The sequence below is a fragment of the Anarhichas minor genome, unplaced genomic scaffold (assembly GCF_050575085.1).
Source record: "Anarhichas minor isolate MPS153535 unplaced genomic scaffold, ASM5057508v1 ptg000006l, whole genome shotgun sequence".
Taxonomy (NCBI): Eukaryota; Metazoa; Chordata; class Actinopteri; order Perciformes; family Anarhichadidae; genus Anarhichas; species Anarhichas minor.
In genome coordinates, this window is record NW_027466452.1 from 4,938,467 (window position 1) to 4,961,274 (window position 22,808).

A 22,808-nucleotide genomic window follows, 5' to 3' on the forward strand; every position below is an offset into this window, starting at 1 on the left:
ATCAATCACTGTCCTCCTGCTTATTCACACAAATAAGGTATTAAATGAAAATGGCAGCAATTGTCCCAAAAGGCATTGGGGAAACTCGGACAATTACTGCCATTTGGGTCGGGACTTTTGAACAAAATGAAATCCCAATCAAATGTAGTGGAAATGGTAGTTTTCCAGTTATAAAGGAAGATGAGTTCCCTTATAATTCAAAAACGGCCATTTTGAGGACCTTTTTGTCCGGGAAATGGCTGTTCCCCGGGTTAGATATCTGGGTTAAATTGAGTCGGATTCACTAAATAAAATATATCAATTCACATTGTAGCAAATCTATTCAATAATATTGATTGTCACTTTGTTGCCATAATTGTTCTATGTCTAATTCACTCAATACTATGCCATCTTGGTGCCACAGTAAACATAACTTGGGCCAACAGACTGGACGTATTTCTTTATGAAGCATGAGAAGATATATTCTATTCTATTTGCTCTTTAATATATAGCATTTGCGTTGTATTAAATGCTAATCGCGGTTAGCATTTCTCCATTAACGGTAATGTTAATATTAGCTTAGAAGCTAGCTAGTCGAACATTCCTACATGTTGGCTATATGCTGGATTGTTGTTATGTGTTCATGTATGTGTATATGGACAGTTTGTAAGGCCATATTTCATATTGTGTTTCCACAGTTTTACAAAATTAAGAGATTCTAACTAAAGCCCTGAAACTCTTCGACGGATGCCTGGGTCTTTATTTCAAGGATCTACTGTTGGCTATCTGCTAAGCTTTCCTACACAAAGCAAGAGCAGAATACATATACAGTACAGCAGGTAAACATTTATTTGTGCAAATTTGTTTAACCAACGTTTCAACATGACTTTGTTTTATTCCCACTTTTTTCACCGTGGTCAGCACCTCTCCGACACTGGCTTGTGTTCCTCCTCTCTCTCATACAGTATAATAAATAATAACATACATACACTGCATGACTTTTATTCTATGCTAAAGAACAATCTTTATGGTTAGTTAACATCATGTATATACCTTGTGGAATTTTGATGATAAAGCAAGAATCCATATCAAGGAACTATATTTTCTCTGTTCTCTGATTTTATTTTTATTTGTCTTTCCTTAACTTGCATGATCAAATATTATTATTAACCCTTTAGATCTGTCAATGCATTCTGTGATACCCATTCCAAATGCCCCCAGAACTTCTGTGGCTCTCGGTGTTGTTTTATTAATGTGTTAATATTGCCTCATGGTATGACTGTAATATTCATATAATGGGAGCAAGATGCCAAAGCACTACCCTTCAGTGACCTTTGATGTCTTCTGCCTTCGCTCCAGGTGCGTCCGACCACTCAGAGAGGAGGCGTGCTCTTCGCCATCACGGACGCCCGTCAGAAGATGGTGGAGCTGGGTTTGGCCCTCACTCCGGTGCGTGGGGGCCTCCAGAGCATCCTACTGTACTACACTGACAGGGAGCAAGCCTCCCACAGCCACAAAGCTGCGTCCTTTAGTGTCCCGGATATGACCGACCAGTGGACACGATTCACGGTGAGGACTACATCCTGTACATGTTGACCAATTCTAGGATCTGAGAGAGATATTCAGCTGATACAGACATTCAAAAATACAGGGACAAAAATCTATTTTATTGACAACCATGAGAAACTCCATGAGGAAACGATACATCAGATAACTGTATGTGATGCGTCTGTCAGGTGGTGGTGGAGCATGAAGAGGTGCGTCTCTACATGGACTGCGGAGAGGCCGAGAGGACCTCTTTCCATCGGAGGCCCGAAAGACTCAACTTCTCGCACAATTCAGGCGTTTTCGTAGCCAATGCAGGAAGCACGGGGCTCGACAAGTTTGTGGTAAAGTGAAGAAATCCTCTAAATGTAGTTGTGGGTGTCTGTTGGAGGACAATGACTTTTACTCTGCAGAGAGGGCAAGGGGAAGGAGAAAGAATGAGACCGGCTGCCTGTGTCAATATCAGTGTGTGAGGTTGGCCTCAGGATTACATTTGTTTTTGTGCATGTGTGTGTGTGTGTGTGTGTGTGTAGAGGTGTGTGTGTGTGTTCTGGCCTCTCATTACCATGTAACAGTCTGCCCTCTGTCCGTCTCTTCTGAAAGCTTCCCAGCAACAAATTATGTTTTGATAAAATGCTTGCGCAAAATACAATTTTCCTTTTACTTTCAGTGTCTTGTCGCATTATGCAAAGAGCCGAAAACAAAAAAGGGAAACTGCTAAAAAAAGCTACATGTGAATGTTTTCACCATTACCTTGTTCAGATGTACGGGGTTGTGGGTTTTGAAATGCCAGACCAGTACATGTAATGAACAGAAATGATTTGATGATGCAGCATAAATGTCATGAGCCTAATCACCCACATTTTCCGTGCATTTTGCTACCAATTCTCCTACAAATGTCAATGAACCTGTGAACAATGAAGACGGGGGGAGTAAGTGGATGAGGAAGTCCGAGATGTCAACAAGGCTTAGTTGTGGTCAGATCAAGGGCTTGACTCGGGCCTTGGAGTCTGCCGCCGCCATGTCAAGTATGAGGCTGTGTTTCAGTACGATTGACAGAATACTGTATACATTCCAAAGAGATTAAAAACTCAAAGATTCAACTCCTACAACTCTCTTCACACTGACATTATTACTGGAATTGCTTTTCGGCCCGTTCTCCACTCATCGACGCTCACAAAAGACAAACACAAGCTGCTGGTCATTTGTTGCCATGGTGAGTGCGGATGTCCCCACTTTATTCTGCTTTGTTCAGTGCAGCCTGAACGGGTTATCTGAAGCATGACGACAGGATATGTGCGTGCTCAGCCTCAGCAGCAGTCACATACAGTCTGAAATATCTGGGTCATGCTGTGTGTGTGTGTGTGTGTGTGAGTGTGTGTGTGTGTGTGTCCTTGGTTTTGTTGACTTGGGCTGCATGTCGAGGCATGGGGCCCTTTTTAATCAGCATGTGCTTGTGTGTTGGAAACTTCCCTCTCCATGCTCCCATGCAGCTATATAAATAAACCAGCTGTATTACAGTAACGGTACTATTACCACCATGCTGCCATATCAACAAGTGGACTGTACTTCATCGTGTGTGTGTTGTCGTGTGCTCCTCTGTTGGCAAGTTAGCCTCAGAGATACGTCCCTCATGACAGTTATTTTTTATTAATTGATCAGTTGTTACTTTGTGGCAGAAAATACATTTTCTTCAAGCTGCTTGAAGCTTGTGTCAGTAATATGTGATCAGAATATTTGTTTCTATGGTGCTTTAACCGATCTTTACCCAGTTATGTTACCTGAGTTACTATACCTGTATAATCCAGCTACGGTGTTTAGATTACAGTTATATATTTCAGTGTTTTCTAATCCTCTCTCTTTCATCCAGGGATCCATTCAGCAGCTGGTGATAAAAGATGATCCCAGAGCAGCTGAGGAGCAGTGTGAAGACGATGATCCTTATGTGAGGAACACACACACACAAACACGGTTAGAGGTGGCTGACACGCAGGAGCTCACTATGTGGGTTAAAAACAGGAGTTTCTTCTGGTGATAGTTAACATTCTGTACAAATATCAGACACATTATTCAACAGCACCCTCTAGTGGTCAAAGGACTTCACTGAACAAGAAAACCGAAATCGAGGCCGCAGTCGAAAAGTCCTTTTTGTTCCTGAGTGAAATGACCCGGAAGTATCTTAAGTGGTCACCATGTTTAACAATTATACTCACACAGTCATGAACTAATGGGATTCATGTTGATGAATATGAACAGACAGTGACAACCACTTCATTTTATATGTATTTATTTACTTCGAACATGTAACAAATAAAAACAAAAACAAGAATATGAATTAAAATGTACAGTAAATATAGCACATTGTCAATAACAAGAAGCATCAGTAAAAAAAAGAAGAAGCTAGGCCTATGATAGATTATTAAACTGTTAAAAAGCTAAATATAATAGAACGGTTGAATCTACATTATTGCAGGAAATATAGAGTTTAAACAGTTTGGTTAATATTGCGCAAGTGAATTGTCCGTTTCTACTGAAGCAGTGTTGATTGTTAAGTGTAACAGCAGCGGTAAGGAAGGAGCTCTGGTTTCTCTCCTTCACACACCACCAGTGAAGCTCTTTATAAAGCCTGCATGCAACAGAAGAATAGATTTCATGGGCTCATGTTTTAGTTGCGCCTTTTGTAGTCCTCCTTTGTTGTAGTTTCGCCATCATGATCACACTCACGTAGCTGAGTGAAAGTGTCGACGGAGTCTCTAAACACCACGGTTGTCTTTTCCTAACTCCTCATGAATTCTCCATCACAATTTTCCTTGACCCAATAAAGTTTTCCATAGAGGTCAAGGAAAAATGGTTAGCAATAGATGTTAGGAGGTCATTTCTGGACATTTCGACCACAGTCCTAGTTGCTGGGGATTGGTCCTCTTACCTAACTGAATGATCAAATGAGTACACTTTAGCTGTATTCTGATAACGTTTTTCCGAAATGGAATGTTTTCAGTTGAATGTCCTTTCCTTCTCTCATTATTTCATTAATTCTTTCATTTGTAACAATGTGTATAACTGGCAAAACGTGTTTGACTGCATCATCATCGGTTGAGATCTTCTTCTTTTGTTGCTATAAGCTTGTTTTTCATAAAAATGTAGATTTTCATTGTTTGTCAAAGGCCTCGGGATACACCAGTGGAGATGATGCTCTGGATGACAGAGAAACAGAGGAGGAGATGATGAAGAACACACATGAGAGAAAACATGGCACAGCACAGGTAAGCTGGCTGGATGAAGTGCTGGGAACAAGTACAAGGTTGGTTGCATCATTACATCAAATGGAAACATACTAGATGCCTTCCACGTACGTCATATCTTTTGAACGTTTGCGCGCCACATGAGTGTAAAACAATGTACTACAGGTTTGAACAACAACTGCAAGTAGAAGTTGTGGTTTCTTGAGATGCTCGAAGCACCCAAAGGCCGCAGGAAAGGCAAAATGCAGTAATGCCAGTTGCCAAAATATGCTGATCATTGAAAATGTGCATGTAGTCTGTTTGTTTGTGTGTGTGTGTGTGTGTGTGTGTGTGTGTGTGTGTGTGTGTGTGTGTGTGTGTGTGTGTGTGTGTGTGTGTGTGTGTGTGTGTGTGTGTGTGTGTGTGTGTGTGTGTCTCATGTCGTGGCGTCTGCTGTGTGTGACGCACTACCCCACTTCTTATCATCAGGACCCTAAAACATCACTCCTCCGTATTTGTGTGAATGTGTGTGTGTGTGTTTCTTCTTTGTTCCGGTACCAACTTTCATTCTCCCTCGGCCAAGGAAGTCAGCCTGACCCAAAACATCCCATAATCAGCATTGCCTTTGAAGCTTCAAAGGAAACAGTCCTTCAGAAGCTGAATGACTGTTACCAGATACATCTTGGTAGATGTCCGCAGACCTCCATCAGCAAGCAGTGCCGACTAATAGTTTACTTAAATTAGAATTGTCAGTTTGACTTGTACAGAATGTGCTCCTTGACTAATGTGGTACAACAATGTCTAACTGTGAGAGTGTGCACGCTGCAGGGAAGAATCGTTTTTGATGTGGGTGGGCTCTTGAGTATACTCGTCTTCTTGGTTTCCTTGAGGAGGAAGACAGCGTTCCAGTAAGAGCTCCGCCAACTGAGGCTCCGGAGGTGGAGCTTGATGAGTACTCCGGTCACCAGACCCCAACAGAGGCCAATGGAGAAATGCTGATCAGAGGTCAGAAATAACCTTGATGACTAAAGTACACGAAACACACTGTCACTTTCTGGAGCATTTGATATTTTTTAGTAAGAATTTGTTCTTCGAGGTCAACCTCAATGCAAAGAATAATTTCCAATGCTATCATTAGCCGCCTCAACTGGGTCAAAGCGGAGAGAAGCAGGCGTTTGATCCCAGGACTGGCGTGACAAACGTGGGCTGGGGAGATGAAAGAGTAGCACTTTGTCCTCCTTCTTAACCCCTTTTGAGGATGGCACATTACAGCTCCAATGTACTGCTACTAATTGTACTATGGTATTAAAATGAATGTGAATGTGTGAGTAAGGCCAAACCTGGAAAGGAGAGCATACTTGTTCAGTGAATCTGTAGGACTATATACTGTGTATACTTAGTCCTGTTTGATAGGAGCAGATGAGAAAATGTGTTAAGGCAGCAACAGTTGCAGAAGAAAAAATTGTGTAGATAAACAAGAAATATAATGTAAAGTACAACATATACACTTTTTCAGCTTGGCTCTATGATTGTGACCAAAAGCATTTATTCATCAGTCTGTGCTGCTGCAGTGCACACATGTCCACGTCATGCTTGACAAGTGGCTAGTTACAGTATGGCCCGTGTTGATGATGTCACATGCTGTGCACAGGGCCGCACCAGAAGGAGGAGCCGGGGGAGAGGTCAGGAGATGTGAGTTCAGATATGGACTTTCTCACCAATCTTTCAACTTTCTCATATTGTTGTCAATGTTGTTTTAAAACCTCATGGGATATTTGAAATATTCTGCACAAAAGCATTTTTTTTTTTTTTTTTATTACAGTCTTTGATCTTTTACACATGCAAATAATATTTTAATTGAATGTCCAGGGTCATATCAGACATGGATCAAAGGGAGAGCGTGGACAGCCTGGATCCAGAGGCCTACCTGGCCCACCCGGTCGCCCAGGTTCCAGCCCTCTACCCGGGCAAGCTCAGCCTGGTCCAAGAGGGACACAAGGACCACCGGGAACCCCTGGATCCCCAGGACTGTCAGGGAGAGACGGACAGCGGGTGTGTCTGTGTTTGTATGCAAACAAGATAGAGGCGTAGTTCTTAAGATTCAGTACTGATCTTAAATCCCCCCTCTCTCTCTCTTTCTCTCTCTCTCTTCACAGGGAAGCAAGGGTGATACAGGAGATCCAGTATGTAATGTATCTCTTCTTCTGTCTTATTTGCAATGCTTTACATATCACATGCAATAACTCAAATGTGTTTTTCCATCCAGGGTCAGGGAGGATCTCAGGGATTATCAGGTTTAGATGGAGAAGCTGGAACTAAAGGAGATAAGGTAGAGCTCACATGTTGCATAACTTATTACAAGTAGACTCCTAATTCAAAATCACTTTAATCGTATGTCACCAAATGCACTTTAAAAAACAGACTCTTGCATTCCCTCTCTACAGGGAGACACAGGAGTTGGTCTGCCTGGTCCCCCTGGCCTCCCTGGGACTCCTGGACCCCCCAGATCACGCAGTGTACCTGTGAGTGTCACCTTTTATGGTTTTACTTGTGATCAAATCACAAGCACTATTATCATCCTGCATTTTTCAAAGATGAAATCGACATGTAGTAAATGTAGACGAGAGTTAAGCCTAGTTGGCAACCTGAGTGAAAGTAAAATGTGTGTAGCATCATCAGCATGTGTGGGACTGTGTGTTTATATGTTACAGTACGGAGCAGATGCCCTGGGTTCTGGGTTTGAAGACCTGGACAGCGAAACTGATCTCATCGGGGTAAGAGAAAGGGCAGCAGAGGATCGACGGGATAGTTGAGTTGAGCTTAATTTGCACAGTGGAAATAATCCAAGATTCTATTTCCACCAGGGTCACCCTGGTCCACCGGGGCCTCCAGGACCTCCTGGTCCCCCGGGACCCCTGTCATCATCTGACACAGCTGAAGGCCTCTCTCCAGGGCATGCTGGACCACCCGGTGCCCCCGGCAGAGACGGACTCCCAGGCAAACCTGGAATACCGGTAAATTACCCGGTTGAAAGACCTACAGCATTCAACTTTCAGTTCATTTTGTTACAGATAAACATAGGACCTGCAGACTGGTGGGTTTGTCTTCATTGCAAATAATTAGCTATGTAACGGCCCCGAAGTATTGTCTCATGAATTATTCCTTCATCTAGAGTCATGCAGAGACACTAATGAATACATGGTAATGAATATTACATTATATTCCCAGTGTTGGCTGTAAATATCTTCAGTCTTTCTGTTTTGAGCTTCTATCAGGTGCCACAAACGGTGAATTGACCTCACTAGGACGCACATATATTTCTAATTTTCCCAAATGTAAGAGCAGAATCCAGCTCAGAGACTTCCATGCTATTATGAAGCTGAGCGGTGTTATGATTACAATTTAAATACAGACTGAAGACATGGAAATGCCATTGAAGCATAAAGAAAAGCTGTGCTCTCAAATATGTTAAGATGTGTTATCTTTTCCATTACATTATTTATATGTGAACACGTTGCCTTTACCTTTAACTTGGGGTGTTGCTGTATTCCTGTCTGTATTTTCACTGTGTATTGTCCGTCGTTCTTCTTCTCCACCTTCCCCTCCAATTCAAATTCACCTTCAGTTTGTTTCTTCTCAAATCATATTGTAGTGATCAATATTTGTGTGTGTCATGGCCGTCTTTCATTCTCCCTCTACCTCTGTTCCCGTCACCCCCCCTGTATTCTCACCCTCCATTTCTTCTTCCTTCATCTCCTCTACCAAATCTTTATTCTTCATTGTTCTTCTTCACCCTCTGCTCCACTCCTCCCATCTCCTCCTCCTCCTCTCCACTCTATTTCAGATGTTTGATGGGGATTGGTTTAGTGGTTCTGGGCCTGATGGGTCAGGTTTGAGCTCGGGGCTCTCCTATGACCTCGGCTCTGGTTTCAGCTCCGGGTTCAGTCCCAAAATCAGCTTTGCCTCTGGTTCTGGACTTGACTTTGGGTCTGCTTGGGGTTCGGGCGAGGTATATTTTCCAGCAACCAATAAAAGGCAGCGTTGCAGTCAAACGCCTGAGTATTGAGGAAGCAACACTCTGAGACAATAATCTGTATTATAATTTGTCTAAAACTCTAGCTCACTTCCCTAATACTCAGGATAATGACTGTACATTATCTCCAACCATGTTGTCTTATTTTCTGGCTGGCTGCCACAGCTGGTTTTTCTATTTGTGTGTGTGTGTGTGTGTGTGTGTGTGTGTGTGTGTGTGTGTGTGTGTATGTGTGTGTGTGTGTGTGTGTGTGTGTGTGTGTGGATATGTGTGTGTCACTGCTTTCTTTGCCCCTTTATAATCCCCCCCTGGCAGCCACTGTTGATGCTTACGCACTGAATGAGCTGCTTTGTCAAGAATAAGCTTTGGTTCACTTACTTCCAGTTCAAACGTTGTCATTGCCAAATGAAACATTTCAGCGTTAAGCTCGACTTTTCATGGTGAATGAACTGAAGAGAACTGAACTCAAACTTGCTGCGTAACCTCGGCTTGAGCTGCCACTTTGCTTTTTTTCATACGACATGGTAAAGGAAGGAATCTGCCTTTTTCAGGATCTGTTTTTTATTTTTCTCTTTTTGCACATTGCTATATATATATTGGCTGTTTTCACTTTTCACGGTACACTGATATGCTCAGATTTCACTCAAGACCTAAAACCCAGTTGGTACATTTTATCACTCAAACATTCTTTTTTACAGACACTTTGCTTCATTTTAAGTGACAACAAGACTACAAGGACCAGACAGGCTGAATCATGTTATGGAAGTGTTGGATGAAGCAAATAACACAATGACAATTTGGTTATTTTAAGAGCCTTAACAAAACTTAACAGTCCTAAAAGTCACTCTAGAAGAAAGCACATAAAGCTGTTAGTGTCCCTCTTTTTTTCCAAACTGATGGTCGAATAAAGAAGGGAGGTCGTAGGGTCACCCCAAATCATAACGTTCATCCTGAATCAGGCATACAGCAAACCAGATTTCAGAGAATACAGCAAACCGGTAGAAGGCTTTGTCATCCAAACACTACTAATCCAGTGGTTGGGTATAAATTTAGACTTTTAGCAGTCAATAAGTCAGTGTGCCATTGAATTTAGTGTTTGACTGAAAAAGTCTGAGGCCTCTGGTACATTATGTTGTCATTTTTGTACAACAAAATGTACAGAGACATTGTTGTACTTTGGTCTGATGCTGCTTCGTCAAAGGAATAACTTCTACTTTCCTGTTAGGTGGTGAGAAAACAGACGAAAACATCATCCGTGCCTTTACGTTTGCTGACTCCACTGCTTCATGTTACAGGAGCTGAACAGGAGATAATCTTAACTTTAATCTGTTCAAATAAAATGAGTATATGACATTGGAGTTGGTCTTATGAGACCTTGACTCGGAACAATTTAACAATCGTTCAACACTGTGCGAGTATTATGTACTAAGGTTGACGATCTTATAGTGACTCAGACAAATGTTTGGCACGGATGATCTTATCACTTAAGGAAACTGATTTATGACCGGTATTCCTGACCGGTATTCCTGACATGCTTTCACCTTTTGGAATGGCTAAAGGGTCAATGCACAGCTAAGCATTACATTTTTTTCTATGTCAGCATATTTTCTGTGACTCATCTATTTGTCTGCCTCTACTCGTGTCTGTCTGTGTTTGCGTGTCCAGGGTCCAGCAGGAAAAGGTGGGGATTCAGGTCTACCAGGAGCTGGGGGAGAGAAGGTATGATCCCTAAGATGGTTTGAGCTCAGTGGACGATATTAAAGTGACGTAGTCGTAGTCATCCCTTTGTTTGCCTGTTGTGATACTTCTTCCTTTATAACTTCTGAATAACCTAAGGGTAACCAAAGGTTACCTGGGACACCTGGCCCAAAGGTAATATACATCAACATAGAATAAGCCAAAATAAATCTGCTGCCCACCATGTGCTCGTGTGCGTTTCTATTTCATCACCAAAACAAACATGTTTGAGGGACAAATCGCTGTTAACCCGGCAGCTTTTTCTTTTGATCTCTGCAGGGTGAATGTGGGTCTGGAGGTACAACAGGGTCTCCAGGGCCACCAGGGCCAAGTGGTCCACAAGGGAAGAGAGGCCCATCAGGTCCCCCGGGACCCCCTGGCCCTCCAGGAACCAAATTCTTTGTAGAGGTGACCCAACTTCATACCAAAGATCTACGCACACATATCACTGCTGTTTTTCAAATGTATTATAATTAATAAGGATGTCAGTTCAATGTGTAACACCAGACTGTGTTTTTGTTTGCAGGATTTGGAGGGATCTGGGAAGACGGACATGCTGATTGGAGCTGGAGTCAGAGGCCCACAGGTCAGTGCGAGTGTGTGTGTGTTTGTATATAGAGTGTGTACATTGTTTCATATACAGTGAGTGGTTTTTTCTTCCTTTTTCCAGGGTTCCCCCGGCATACCTGGCTCGCAGGGTACCAAGGTAATACATTTATGAAAACCTGTTAAATGTAAGCATTAAAAAGTAGCTAGTATTCTATTTCTAACAACTAGTAATACTTAATGTATGATTCCTCTGTGGTTTATTGCTCTGTATTGCTCAATAGTTCAAAATGCTCCCTCATGTCTTCTGTAGGGGGAGGATGGAGCCACAGGTGCTCCAGGGCTCTCTGTCAAGGTAAGATGATTCTTAAATGGCACTGGCAATGGAAATAGTGCTATTTCCTCAGACTTTTTATGGTTTTAGTGTACCGATACTTTAACAGTGAGTCGTACCCTTTAGAAGTATTTCTCATCATTACATAGTAGTTGGATTTAAACCTCACGAAGAAATGAATTACATATCATGTATGCAACGGCAGTTAAAGATGTAACAGTGAAATCCCTTAAGCTCTGTGTAACCTTTGTGTTACCTCTGTCCATGCTGTGTGTGATTGTAGGGTGAGCCAGGGGACCCGGGACCTGAGGGTCTTCAAGGTCCTGCTGCACTACCAGGTGCTCGGGTAAGTAGATACAAATAAACTGATGTGGAAATGTCACGGGGGATAAACCCATGGTTAGAATGACAGTTTTTCTGTGTACATTATTAATCAGTGGTTGTGGCACCTACAAAAGAGTGTTGTTTTTTTCATTTGTAATGAACAATGTAGGGGATTATGATGTCAAATTGTGTAATTACATAAATGTAACAAATCCAAATAATGCTCTGTTTGTCTAACGTTCTGAAAAATAAGCTTGTTTCGCTGTCTTTCCAGCAAGACATGGGTCTAATTTCTGTGCATTCAGATAAGATGTCCAGGACGTGTTTAGCATTAACTTAGCATGAAAACTAGAAACAGAACCGCTAGCCTCCCCGAAATGTGCACCAGGAAAGTCTATTCAAGTGGATGTGACTACTTTGTACAGGGTTTACTGTTAATGTTAGCTGTTGATATTCAGTAAGTAGTGTGTATGAAGGCAAATCACTGTCAAGATCCGCGTGCGCAAATCAAACAGCCGTGCGCGTATTTTACTTTGACGAGCGCTTTTACATCACTCCGCGAGCGAAATTCCCTGTTGTGCGAGCAAAAGCCGCTGGCGAAACTTTAACCTGCTCGCTCGCGAGTAGTTTTTCTCTTTGACAGTAAGTGGGCGGACCCAGTCTCCATTGTATCTCTACATGTACGTCTGCGTCAGAGTGATATCCGGTCTATCCAAAGACGAGGATTGTAACTGTTAGATGTAGAGATATAATGGAGACTGGGTCCGCCCACTTACTGGCAAAAAGAAAAACTACTCGCGAGCGAGCAGGTAAAAGTTTCTTACGCAAGAGTGAATTTTGCTCGCGGAAAGTAAAATACGCGCCCGGCTGTTTGATTTGCGCACGCGCGTGAATCTCATTTGCGCACATGGATTTTGACAGGGATTTGCCTTCATAAGTGTGTGTCTGCTTGTCAAACCACAGGGGAAAGCGAGGACTTAAATGAGTGTGATGAATAATTACTACTCATGTTGAACAGTACACTAGCTTAGTTATCACATTTGTCATTAGAATCAGGAACATGCTAACACCCACATACCCAAAACGTCTTGAATGTAGCAAGGAATTTAGCTGAAGTGCTAGTAGTAGGTAATTAGCTAGCTTGTTCGGAGCTAATCATTAGGTTCTTGTTTGGTAGGTAACTCATACACCTGAACTGCTCACAAAGAATATATCAGTTCCAGTCTGAGTGGTATAATGTGTCAAATCACCCTTAAGCATATGGTTTCTAGATGATGGTTAGCAACACATAAATAACTTTTTATTTCCCTTTCCTCTACAAACAGGGGACCAAAGGAGAAAAGGGCAATCAAGGACCAAAGGTAGGGTTGCCATAATATGTGGATATTAAGTAATACCTACGCTGTCTGCACAGTTTGTTCCACCTTTTTTGATGCTGTATGAAGCTCGATGTTTAGAAGCTGTGATTTATAGCTCTACCCTACAACACCAAACAGCAGACGGACACAGCTCGCCACTAGCTGGTGAACATAGTGGAGATTTTAGCAGCTGAAAAGCCAGATATTTCCATCAGGAGTTGGTAGAGACCAAAGATTGCCAGGTGGCCAGTACTGAACTCCAAATGAATGATGTAAATGAATGGAACAGTTTGTTAACAAGTTCTCCGCATCTGTTCCCTGCTCCCAAGTGGCCAAAAGTTTTTAGTTATTGTAGATTTATTTAAACTTCCCTGTTGGTTGTGTCATCACGTTCATATTCCTGTTTGCTGCTGCCTTCTAGATGATCTACCATTTTATTCACATTTTAATTTCAATAAAAGACTTTCTGTTTTGTGTCCTGAAGGGTGATTGTGGTGTCGATGGACTCAGTATCCCGGGACAACCTGGTCTCCCTGGACCTCCTGGACCTGTCATTAATCTGTCGGATGTATGTGTGCCCTCCCTATTTAGTGAATCGTGCAAATCTCTAAATATAAACTGCTGAAAATGGCCACATTTACACATTGCCTATTACGTCTACAGCTGCTGCTCAATGTGACAGATGGGATCTTCAACTTCACAGAGATCAGAGGACCACCGGGCCCCCGGGTGCGTAGCACTAAGCTGTTAATGACAATGTCTCTTAAGATGGTACCGTCCTCCTTCTGCAATTGTTTGACTGTGAAAAGACAACAGCTGATAATAAGGACAGAAGAAATGTGATGAATATATTACCACCACTCACATCTGTGACATCAACAGGAACAGAAATACACATCCGATACAGGGACATAGATGCAGTGGCAGGCCGTGTATTTTATACCTGGGCCTTCAGTGCTGACCTACTACAGTTGAACCACCTCCTAATAACCTCATTATGACGCCACAGCTACAGGTTATCATTTTTTCGTGTAAAAAACACATATTCACACAACACTTCAACATTTGACAAGTGAAATAAAATGTTAAATGAAGCTCAACACCTACAAATACACTAACTGCAGAGTGCAGATACATGAATACACGCATGACCAAGAACCAGTCACATACTTATATGACAACAAAGCATCACAAATCATTCCAGCAATACTGCGGTGCTAAAACACGTATTCCGCCACACACTGAAGAGCACGGTTCATTCAAATAGTATTCACTTCAGAGGGAACAATATTAACCATATCATAAAAACGACATGATAGAAGAATTAACACAGTAGTAGGGTTGGCCGAGCCTTTGTTACGATGTCCAGCTTTTCATGAAATGTCCTTCTCGAGAAAGGCGTTGCCAGTAAATCTCCCACCAGATCAGCCATTGAGTGTTAAAAAAACAAAGCTGGGTAAAAAAAACTCTTACTACTACAAAGTTCTGCTAGCTAGCTTCACACCAGTCATGCTAGCCCACTGACCAATCAAGCCGCACGCTAATGCTGACGTACTCGGCCACATAGAAGCTCTGGCACGTCAAAGAATATGGCCAACATGTCAAACTAATAATCTGATTGGTTGAAGACTATGACAATCAACAATCATCGTCCCCATTCACTTAAACTGCAAATGGATTCACTTGTAATTCTGCAGGCCTTGAGCAGATTTTTTTTTACCTAGAGACAGCATTGGGGCGAAATCTGATTGGATAAAAGCTCTACTTCAAACAAGCTGTGCTGGAAACAGCGCTGGAAGCAGAGCAACTGAGGAAGACAGTTGCAATGAGATAATAAGCTAATGGGAAAAATATTTGGAATACATGTTTACATTTATGAATTTTTTTTAAAATTTAATTATAAAATAGCTATAACTTTGTGATTCTGTTTAGGCCAGCAGAGAAGGCTTTGCTGGCCCTGACGGCCCACCACTGCATAGATGTGAACTACAACACAAGGAGCCAATACGCGCTATGCATTTTTTAAGTACTTCGGCTGCAGCTATGTAAGATGGGGTGTATGAGCATGTCGTTCTTTGGCTTCGTCAGAAAAAGAGATCATTAACCCAGCACTACAGCTTTAGCTTGCATCTGTGTTTTGTTTTTGTCTGCACATGCATGCATGCTTATGTGTAGATGTGTTTGTGTTGTCGGCGTGTTGCAGGGCCCTGAAGGCTTGCCTGGCAGAGATGGATTTCCTGTAAGAGCATTTCGTAACACTTCTTCATGCTGAGCATTTGCATCACCTGTTGACTTTGTTGCTAAAATCTGAATGTCTACATTAGTATTTTTGCAGTTCATGAGCGAAAATGCAACAATTATTTGAAAGCAATGTAACATTTTTTTTTTTTTTTTTTTTCGAATTTTGCTTTTGCTGTCTTTGGGCTAAACAGCGTAGGTATGGTTTTGCCTCAGATGGTGGTTTTTCATTTTAGGTACTTATCCCTTCATAAATCCAAGACCTATGATTTCTTTTTTTTAATATACAGTATATATAAACTCTAGAATTTACAAAGCTCCACTGCCTCACTTTTAAGTTGCTATTACCCTCACTGAACCTCCCAACTCACTCATTACCCTTGAATCACTCCTCAGGGCCCCAGGGGACCAAAGGGTGACAAAGGCCCTGCAGGTATCCAGGGACCAGAAGGGTTCAAGGTGAGAACTGGACAGAATGTGGATTATAACACAACAAAACATTTTCAAACATGTAACAATTGAGACAAGGAGCCCCCAGTATATATGCAGGAAAATATAAATAAATATATAAATGTTGCTTTCTTTGCGCTAACAGGGTGAGAAGGGAGAGCCGGGGGTGACCATTGCTGCTGACGGATCCCTCTTATCAGCGCCAAAGGGCCCCCAGGGGCCCAAAGGCATCAAGGTACCAGACAAGTGATCCCTTACCTAGAGGAGAATTTGAAGAGTGGATGTCAATATTTCTTGCCAAGTTGATGCATCAGCAGTACAGCAAATGTCTGGACGTGTTGTTGTTTATATGGTTGCTGTAATTCCTTAAAATTCCACAGCTCAATTTAAATATTCTAAACTACTGTCACCCCTCCTGCCACGTAGAAGCTAGGGTAATAATTAACTGTTTGTTTTTTTTCCCTCGTAATGTAGCTTAATTTAATTCAAGTTCTGTTGATTGTAACACAATAACAAGGTTGACACAAGGGTCAAAACAACAAAAATCGAACTCACTCTAAAAACTGAGCCCTATCAAAATCAATGGAGCTTCTTGGAGACTTAAATTGGGACCAAATCTGGGGTTTTGTCAATATTCCCTCAGTTCTTCAAGAGAAACAACTCATTTAAACCCAAAGAGAAATGAGCTGTCTAATGCCGCGTCCTCTTCATATTCTCGCCTCACATTTTATTGCACTGCGCTGTAATTTGCAGGGTGACCGTGGGTTCCCTGGACCTGACGGACGTATGGTGAGTTTGAATGCTGAATAGAACATAAATATCTATGAGCTCACATTTTGTAGTTAGGAGTTCTACACAAACACATGTCGTCATGAACTGGAATGAAAATCTGCGGCTGTAGAATTGATGTGTACATCACTGTGTTTCTGTTTATTTCAGGGCCCGATAGGACCACATGGACAAAAAGGAGAATATGGCTTCCCTGGTCGTGCAGTGAGTACATTGTATTTGTTGTATATTGGTCTAGAAATGAACATCCCCATTGTAAATGTGTCTACTTAGGTACTGGTACCAAAAACTCAATGTGAAAAATTCATGATCCCAATATATATTTTTTAACATGAGGCAAAGCTGGAGTTATGGAGTTAGATGTCTGCACTCATTGGAGTGTTTTCGAGGCTGCTGCTACAGACCTGGATGAGTTCACTGACACTGTGACATCCTCCATCAGTTTCTGTGAGGACATGTGTGTGCCGACTAAAACCGTCTGCACATACAACAACAATAAACCCTGGTTATTGCAAGACTCGGGCAGCTTCGTCGGGCTAAAGAGGAGGCCTACAGAAGTGGGCACAGCATCCTGTACAACCAGCCCAGAAACACACTGACAAAGGAGATCAAGGTAGCAAAGAGGAGCTACACTGGAGAGTTGGAAAACGTGTGGAGAGGCCTGCAGGTACTCACTAACTACAGGAGACCATCCCCCCACACTGAGGAGAATCACCAACTGGCTGACGTCCTGAATGTGTTGTACTGCAGGTTTGATAAGCCCACTTTTACACTTCCCAACTGCTCTGATATCAAACAAGCACCTACACCCCCTGCCACCTCCTCACCTCTCCCAACCAACCCCCCACCGGCACTGAGGATCTGCGAAGAGGCTCTTTCACAGACAGAAGATCAGCAAAGCCCCAGGCCCAGACGGTGTGTCCCCCTCCTGCAGAGCTGGTTGTGCAGCCTGACAGCGGCAGGAAGGAAGGACCTGCGGTACCTCTCCTTCACACACCGGAGGTGAATCAGCTGGTGGCTGAAGGAGCTGCAAAGAGCTGCCAGGGCGTCCCGCAGGAGGTGGGAGGAGGTGTGCTGGCCTTCTTGACAAGTTTGTTAAGTCTCTTCCTGTTGGCTGTCGAGATGCTGCTGCCCCCAGCAGACCACTCCATAAAAGATGGCTGATGCCACCACAGAGTCGCACTCCAAAAGACCTCAGTCTCCTCAGCAGATAGAGTCTACTCTGACCCTTTTTGTAAAGTGCATATGTGCATACATGGCCAATAAAGCTGATTCTGATTAAAAGCATTTAATGAAGGTTCTTTTACTAACACTGGATAGAGCACCATGTGTCGCTGAACGCTTTGCAGTACACACCTTTTTGTCTTTTACAAATACTGATGTGTTTCACTCTTTCTCTTCCTGTAGGGACGATCTGGTATGGCTGGGAGGAAAGGTGACAGAGGAGATTCTGTTGGCCTACCGGTAAGGAGTAAAGGAAAGGGAGGAAAATATCTGTGATCTCCTTGTTGTTAAGCCCTTATCAATAATGCATTGGAACAGTTAAGACAGATATGTTCAGATACCAACAAATAAGACAGATCTTTGTGCTCTTTCAATCTTCAGATTAGAATTTGAATGGTGAAATGGCCAGTTTCTTGTTTTCTTAACATCAGGAAAACGGATTGCCCTTTAAGTTAGTTTTCACTTCACTTAGAAACTATCTGACTGTCTGAGAAATGTAACAGGGCACTGACACTAATGTGATAATATTCACTCTCTCAGGGACCTCCTGGTCCTCCAGGCCCAGCTGGACATCCAGGAAGAGTTATTGGGCTTAAAGAAGTAAGTTTCCTTCTGTGGCTTTTTATTTCTCTTAATTCGTCATTTTCAGTTGGTGGACTGGCATGACGATGATGTGATGCACAGTGAACACTTTGCATTGCAATATTTGAAAAGGCTGCTTCACAGTTAGGCATAGCTTTTAAAAAAATGCAGTTAAATGGCAGAAACTTGGAAACTTATTTTTATTGAGAAAATGCATTATATTATATCATGTTTGACTTCCATTGAACATCACTGAACCTCAAGTGTACATGTGGATTTTTTCTACAAACCTTTAGAATAACTAGAAAAATATTGTAATCTCAAGATTAGAAATGTCGGTCTATTCTCACGGTGCTGGGTTTTTGGGTTCTGCTTTGGAAACTTTCTGCTTGAAGCGTCTTCTGTGGCATTCTGTGTAGCATATAAGGGGATCTATCGGCCGAAAATTGAATACAATATTAGTAAGTATGTTTTGTTCAGTGTATTATCACCTGAAAATAAGAGTTGTTGTGTTTTTGTTACCTTAGAATGAGCCGTTGATATCTACATATGGAGCGGTTCCTCTTTATGGAGCCGGCTGCCATGTTGTTACATAACGGGCAAACCAAACACTGGGTCGAGATAGGGCAATTCGCGTTTTCGTGTTGGCCACCATAGTTCTTCTACACCAGAGGTCAGTAATAGGCAGACCTCCGGATCCGCACCCAGGTGCTGTTGAGTCCAGACCCTGGACCTAAAACGATAGATAATTGAGAATTACTACATTTTGCAGAGCGCTTCTATTTCAACCTTTACGGCATTCGTTCAGCGGTCCAGGAAATATACTGACATGCGTCGTAAATCACATCATGTGATGCTACTCAGCCAATCAAATACGTGTATTCCGATAAGCTTCACGAGTCGAGTGAGATTTACACATACTAGGGAAACGGGGCGAGAGATCGAGTAGTCGGAGAGAATAATACGTGAGTCCGAAATGATTTCACATGGCGTTCTCCAAATAGAGAAATGGGGTCAGCGAGGCCACAGCCTGTAACCAAGAATGGACAGACTCTTAAATTTGAATTCTCCCCACGGATTGTTCAAAACCAGTGTCATATGTTCAGAGACCGTGGCGATTATTAAAAGCGGCAATGTGAAGAGCCACTACGAGACACAGCACAACTCTTTTTTAGCAAACAGGCACAGAAAACAAAACTGGAGACTTCAAAACCGCAGTCCACAAACCAACGGGTGACGTCACGACAACTTCATATATAGGGTCTATGATTTGGAAATCATTTGTTAATGAACAACTCATCTGAAGCCAACAATGGAAGATGAATTAATTCTGACTTATGTTAATTGGAAACATAATGCTGATGATAAGGGAGTGGAGGGCTATCTCTGGTCTTTTTCTTATGATTGTATGCAGTAGATTGCATCCATTGGAATGTCGCTTTAATGCGATTGTCCTTTGCAATAGCTATCAATGGGATGTTTGGGTGCATAGCATCCTTCAAAGTAGTGGTGGCCAAGCTGTGGCAGGGGGCCTCTAGGAAGTCATTGATAGTAACGTACTGTAAAAAACATTTGTCCATGAAAACAGGAACAGTTTTTGACACCGCCATTTAGTGATGCAGATCTGTTTCATAAAAACACCTGATTTAACCCTGTGTTCCCCAAGCTTTTGTACTTTAACCACCAGAGCCAAGGATGGGTTGTACGTGCTGCTGTCTCAAGCATGCGTCCCTTGTATTTAACAGGTGTTTTTTATGTCATCTGTCTTGTTTTTTTTATCATTCTTTACAGCTGTGAAAAAATGAATTCAAGCTATGTGTTCAGCAGTCTGTCCATTGTCTACATGTGCACATACAAGTGCCAGCTATTGCCAATGTGCTGGTATCAATGTAATGTTAATGTGTGTGTGTGTGTGTGTGTGTGTGTGTGTGTAGGACACAGTGACAGGGGGAGATTCAGTCCGAGCTAAAGGAGATAAAGGAGATGTGGGAATACCTGGAGAGCCAGGCACACCTGGTAAGTCCTTTACAACAGACATCTCATTGATTGACTTTCTGTCTCACCTAACACTTGGGTCACCATTCGGTTTATACGAAGCCCCGGAGAGGTGATGGAGGGGGGAAAAGTTGATGCTAGAAAAAAATGATTTACAAAAAAGTGAAAAATTATATATATATATATATTAGTGCTGGGCAAGGTAACACGTTATTATCGCGTTAACGCATTCATTAATTAACGCCGAGAATTATTTTATCGCGCGTTAACGCAGTTTTTTTATTTTTTTGTTTGTGTGGCGTCACTTCCTGCTGCTGCCCCCCCCCCCCCCCCCAGTCCCTCCATGTACAGCTTCTTATCACCCTCTATGTACCAACGTACATTTATAACAAATACCACACATATTACGGTACTCAGCGTTGCATATGTGTCTGACCTAAATACCAAAAAAAGCAAAAAAGAAATGATTCATTTAAATTATTTTTTTTAGAGTTTTTAAAGTGTTTGTAATATGTATAATAAGCATATTATTTAGTTATCGCTACTGAGAATTTGTCAAACATAAAAAAAGGAAAAAAGCATGACGTAGATAGGTTTGCAGTTTTCAAGGTGTACATTTCAAATTGCATCTATTATACATTAAGATAAAGTTCTGAACACCGGCTGAATATCTATTATCAGAATCATAACTGTATTTTAACTGCTACTGTGTAAAGGGAATACTGCTGTTAAAAAGAACCTTATTTGTTTAAAGTGTTTGCAAACCAAATGTTATTGCACTTTTGTTCATATAGCAGTACTTTTAAAATAAAAGTGCGCAATACACTACTTTTGAATTCATTATTGAACTTTGCGCATAACAATACGATTAATCGGGCTTAAAAATTGTAATCGTTGCCCAGCACTAATATATATATATATATATATATATAAATGATAAATAACTGCTGGAATGTGTATCATTTACGCCTCGTCATTTTTCTTCTCAGCATCCGGCTTTCCAGATGGAATTGTGGTAAGTACTGATTCATCATCATCCACCATAGATCAAACGCTGACATGGTAACAGAGCCACTGTCCAGTCCTACATTAAGGATTGATATTCACAAACAAAACAGTAAATAGTTTGAGAGGAGAACAAAAATCAAACCAAGGAGTCAATATTGACAATGAAATGAGCTTCCTCAACGTCTTCAGTAGGCTTGTTTCTTTGTTTTTGTCAATCCCTCAGGGTGCCAGAGGTGATCAGGGATACCAAGGTCAGAAGGGAGAAACGGGTGACGGCGGTCTGCCTGGTTCTCCAGGACTGCCTGGGAGGTCAGGACTTGTGGTAAGATCTACTAAAATACCATTCAAATTAGTAAGTCTTCAGGTATTAAAATGATTAATTGTATCCAATGCATCGGATTACATCAGATTCCCCAATGTTGCCGTTGTGAGTTTGGTGCTGTTGAATATCTTTGAGGTTGCACGTGCCACATAGTGAAAGTGTTCAGCTGAAATGAAATATCTCTTTCAAAATGTATTGAGGAATTGCCAAAATGAATGAGTCTGTCCGTATGTTTCTGTAGGGTCCAAAAGGTGAGTCCGTCATTGGCCCTTCGGGACCTGTCGGCCCTGTGGGTCAACCTGGAGCCCCTGGCTTCGGACGACCTGGTCCCCGAGGGCCCCCTGGCCCCGCTGGACCCCCAGGAATTGTACCTGCTTATGGATCGGGTATGTGATGGGGGAGAAGATGTGGAGCTCAGCTTCTATCAATACATCTTACGGACCTCGTTCATTGCATCTGCTGAATGTGTTTCTGATGTGTCGTTATCAGGTGTCAGTGTCCCCGGCCCTCCTGGTCCTCCCGGCCCAACAGGAGCTTCAGGAAATGCCAACCCTGTAAGATACCTACCATTGAGCAAGGCACTTTACCCTTGATCTGCTGTACTTTGACTTGTCCGGGACTGTCTTGTAGACTTAAATAAATACACAGCACATTGTAACATTTTATTATGTCCATAAGTTCATGATTTGCCTTAATATTGAACCTTGTTGTGAGAAATGTCCAGTGAAAATGTATCTGTAGAGGAGAGAAATTGAGAACAAATGTCTTTTACTGGTAAATAATGGCAGTATGACGATCTGCTTCAGGTGACTACCTATAAGACAAACCACGCTCTGAGCAGAGAGACTTACCGTGCTGCAGAGGGAACCTTGGCCTATGTGTCTGAGAAGGGAGGAGAGCTGTACATCAGAGCACGCAATGGCTGGCGTAAGATCCAGGTGTGTATTATGTGTGCACTCATTGTGTGGCCATTTAACCTAATAAAAGTGCACTTATCCATATTCTGTATATTCTGTACACATGACATCTATTGCACTTCTGTTCATCTTGATAGAGGGATCCCTCCTCTGTTGCGCTCCCTAAGGTTTCTTCCCTTTTCTCCCCGATGTGAGGGTCCCGGGAC

General features: G+C 42.2%; 1 protein-coding gene across 1 annotated transcript in view; it reads left to right on the top strand.

Annotated features, from left to right (window-relative positions):
* Positions 1–22,808, top strand: part of LOC142934153 (uncharacterized) — a 33,634-nt gene that overhangs the window by 5,609 nt on the left and 5,217 nt on the right. The window contains exons 5-40 of the mRNA XM_076078579.1: positions 1,339–1,548; positions 1,716–1,868; positions 3,395–3,469; positions 4,689–4,787; positions 5,636–5,750; positions 6,397–6,437; positions 6,615–6,797; positions 6,902–6,928; positions 7,012–7,074; positions 7,190–7,267; positions 7,457–7,519; positions 7,610–7,759; positions 8,590–8,754; positions 10,444–10,497; positions 10,615–10,650; positions 10,795–10,923; positions 11,042–11,101; positions 11,186–11,221; positions 11,375–11,416; positions 11,679–11,741; positions 13,045–13,080; positions 13,562–13,645; positions 13,741–13,806; positions 15,281–15,316; positions 15,712–15,774; positions 15,911–16,000; positions 16,519–16,554; positions 16,705–16,758; positions 17,962–18,018; positions 18,319–18,378; positions 20,295–20,376; positions 21,345–21,370; positions 21,587–21,685; positions 21,927–22,071; positions 22,175–22,239; positions 22,492–22,623. Of these exons, the coding sequence (XP_075934694.1) occupies positions 1,339–1,548; positions 1,716–1,868; positions 3,395–3,469; positions 4,689–4,787; positions 5,636–5,750; positions 6,397–6,437; positions 6,615–6,797; positions 6,902–6,928; positions 7,012–7,074; positions 7,190–7,267; positions 7,457–7,519; positions 7,610–7,759; positions 8,590–8,754; positions 10,444–10,497; positions 10,615–10,650; positions 10,795–10,923; positions 11,042–11,101; positions 11,186–11,221; positions 11,375–11,416; positions 11,679–11,741; positions 13,045–13,080; positions 13,562–13,645; positions 13,741–13,806; positions 15,281–15,316; positions 15,712–15,774; positions 15,911–16,000; positions 16,519–16,554; positions 16,705–16,758; positions 17,962–18,018; positions 18,319–18,378; positions 20,295–20,376; positions 21,345–21,370; positions 21,587–21,685; positions 21,927–22,071; positions 22,175–22,239; positions 22,492–22,623 (2,973 nt within the window). The remainder of the gene's footprint in view (positions 1–1,338; positions 1,549–1,715; positions 1,869–3,394; positions 3,470–4,688; positions 4,788–5,635; positions 5,751–6,396; positions 6,438–6,614; positions 6,798–6,901; positions 6,929–7,011; positions 7,075–7,189; positions 7,268–7,456; positions 7,520–7,609; positions 7,760–8,589; positions 8,755–10,443; positions 10,498–10,614; positions 10,651–10,794; positions 10,924–11,041; positions 11,102–11,185; positions 11,222–11,374; positions 11,417–11,678; positions 11,742–13,044; positions 13,081–13,561; positions 13,646–13,740; positions 13,807–15,280; positions 15,317–15,711; positions 15,775–15,910; positions 16,001–16,518; positions 16,555–16,704; positions 16,759–17,961; positions 18,019–18,318; positions 18,379–20,294; positions 20,377–21,344; positions 21,371–21,586; positions 21,686–21,926; positions 22,072–22,174; positions 22,240–22,491; positions 22,624–22,808) is intronic.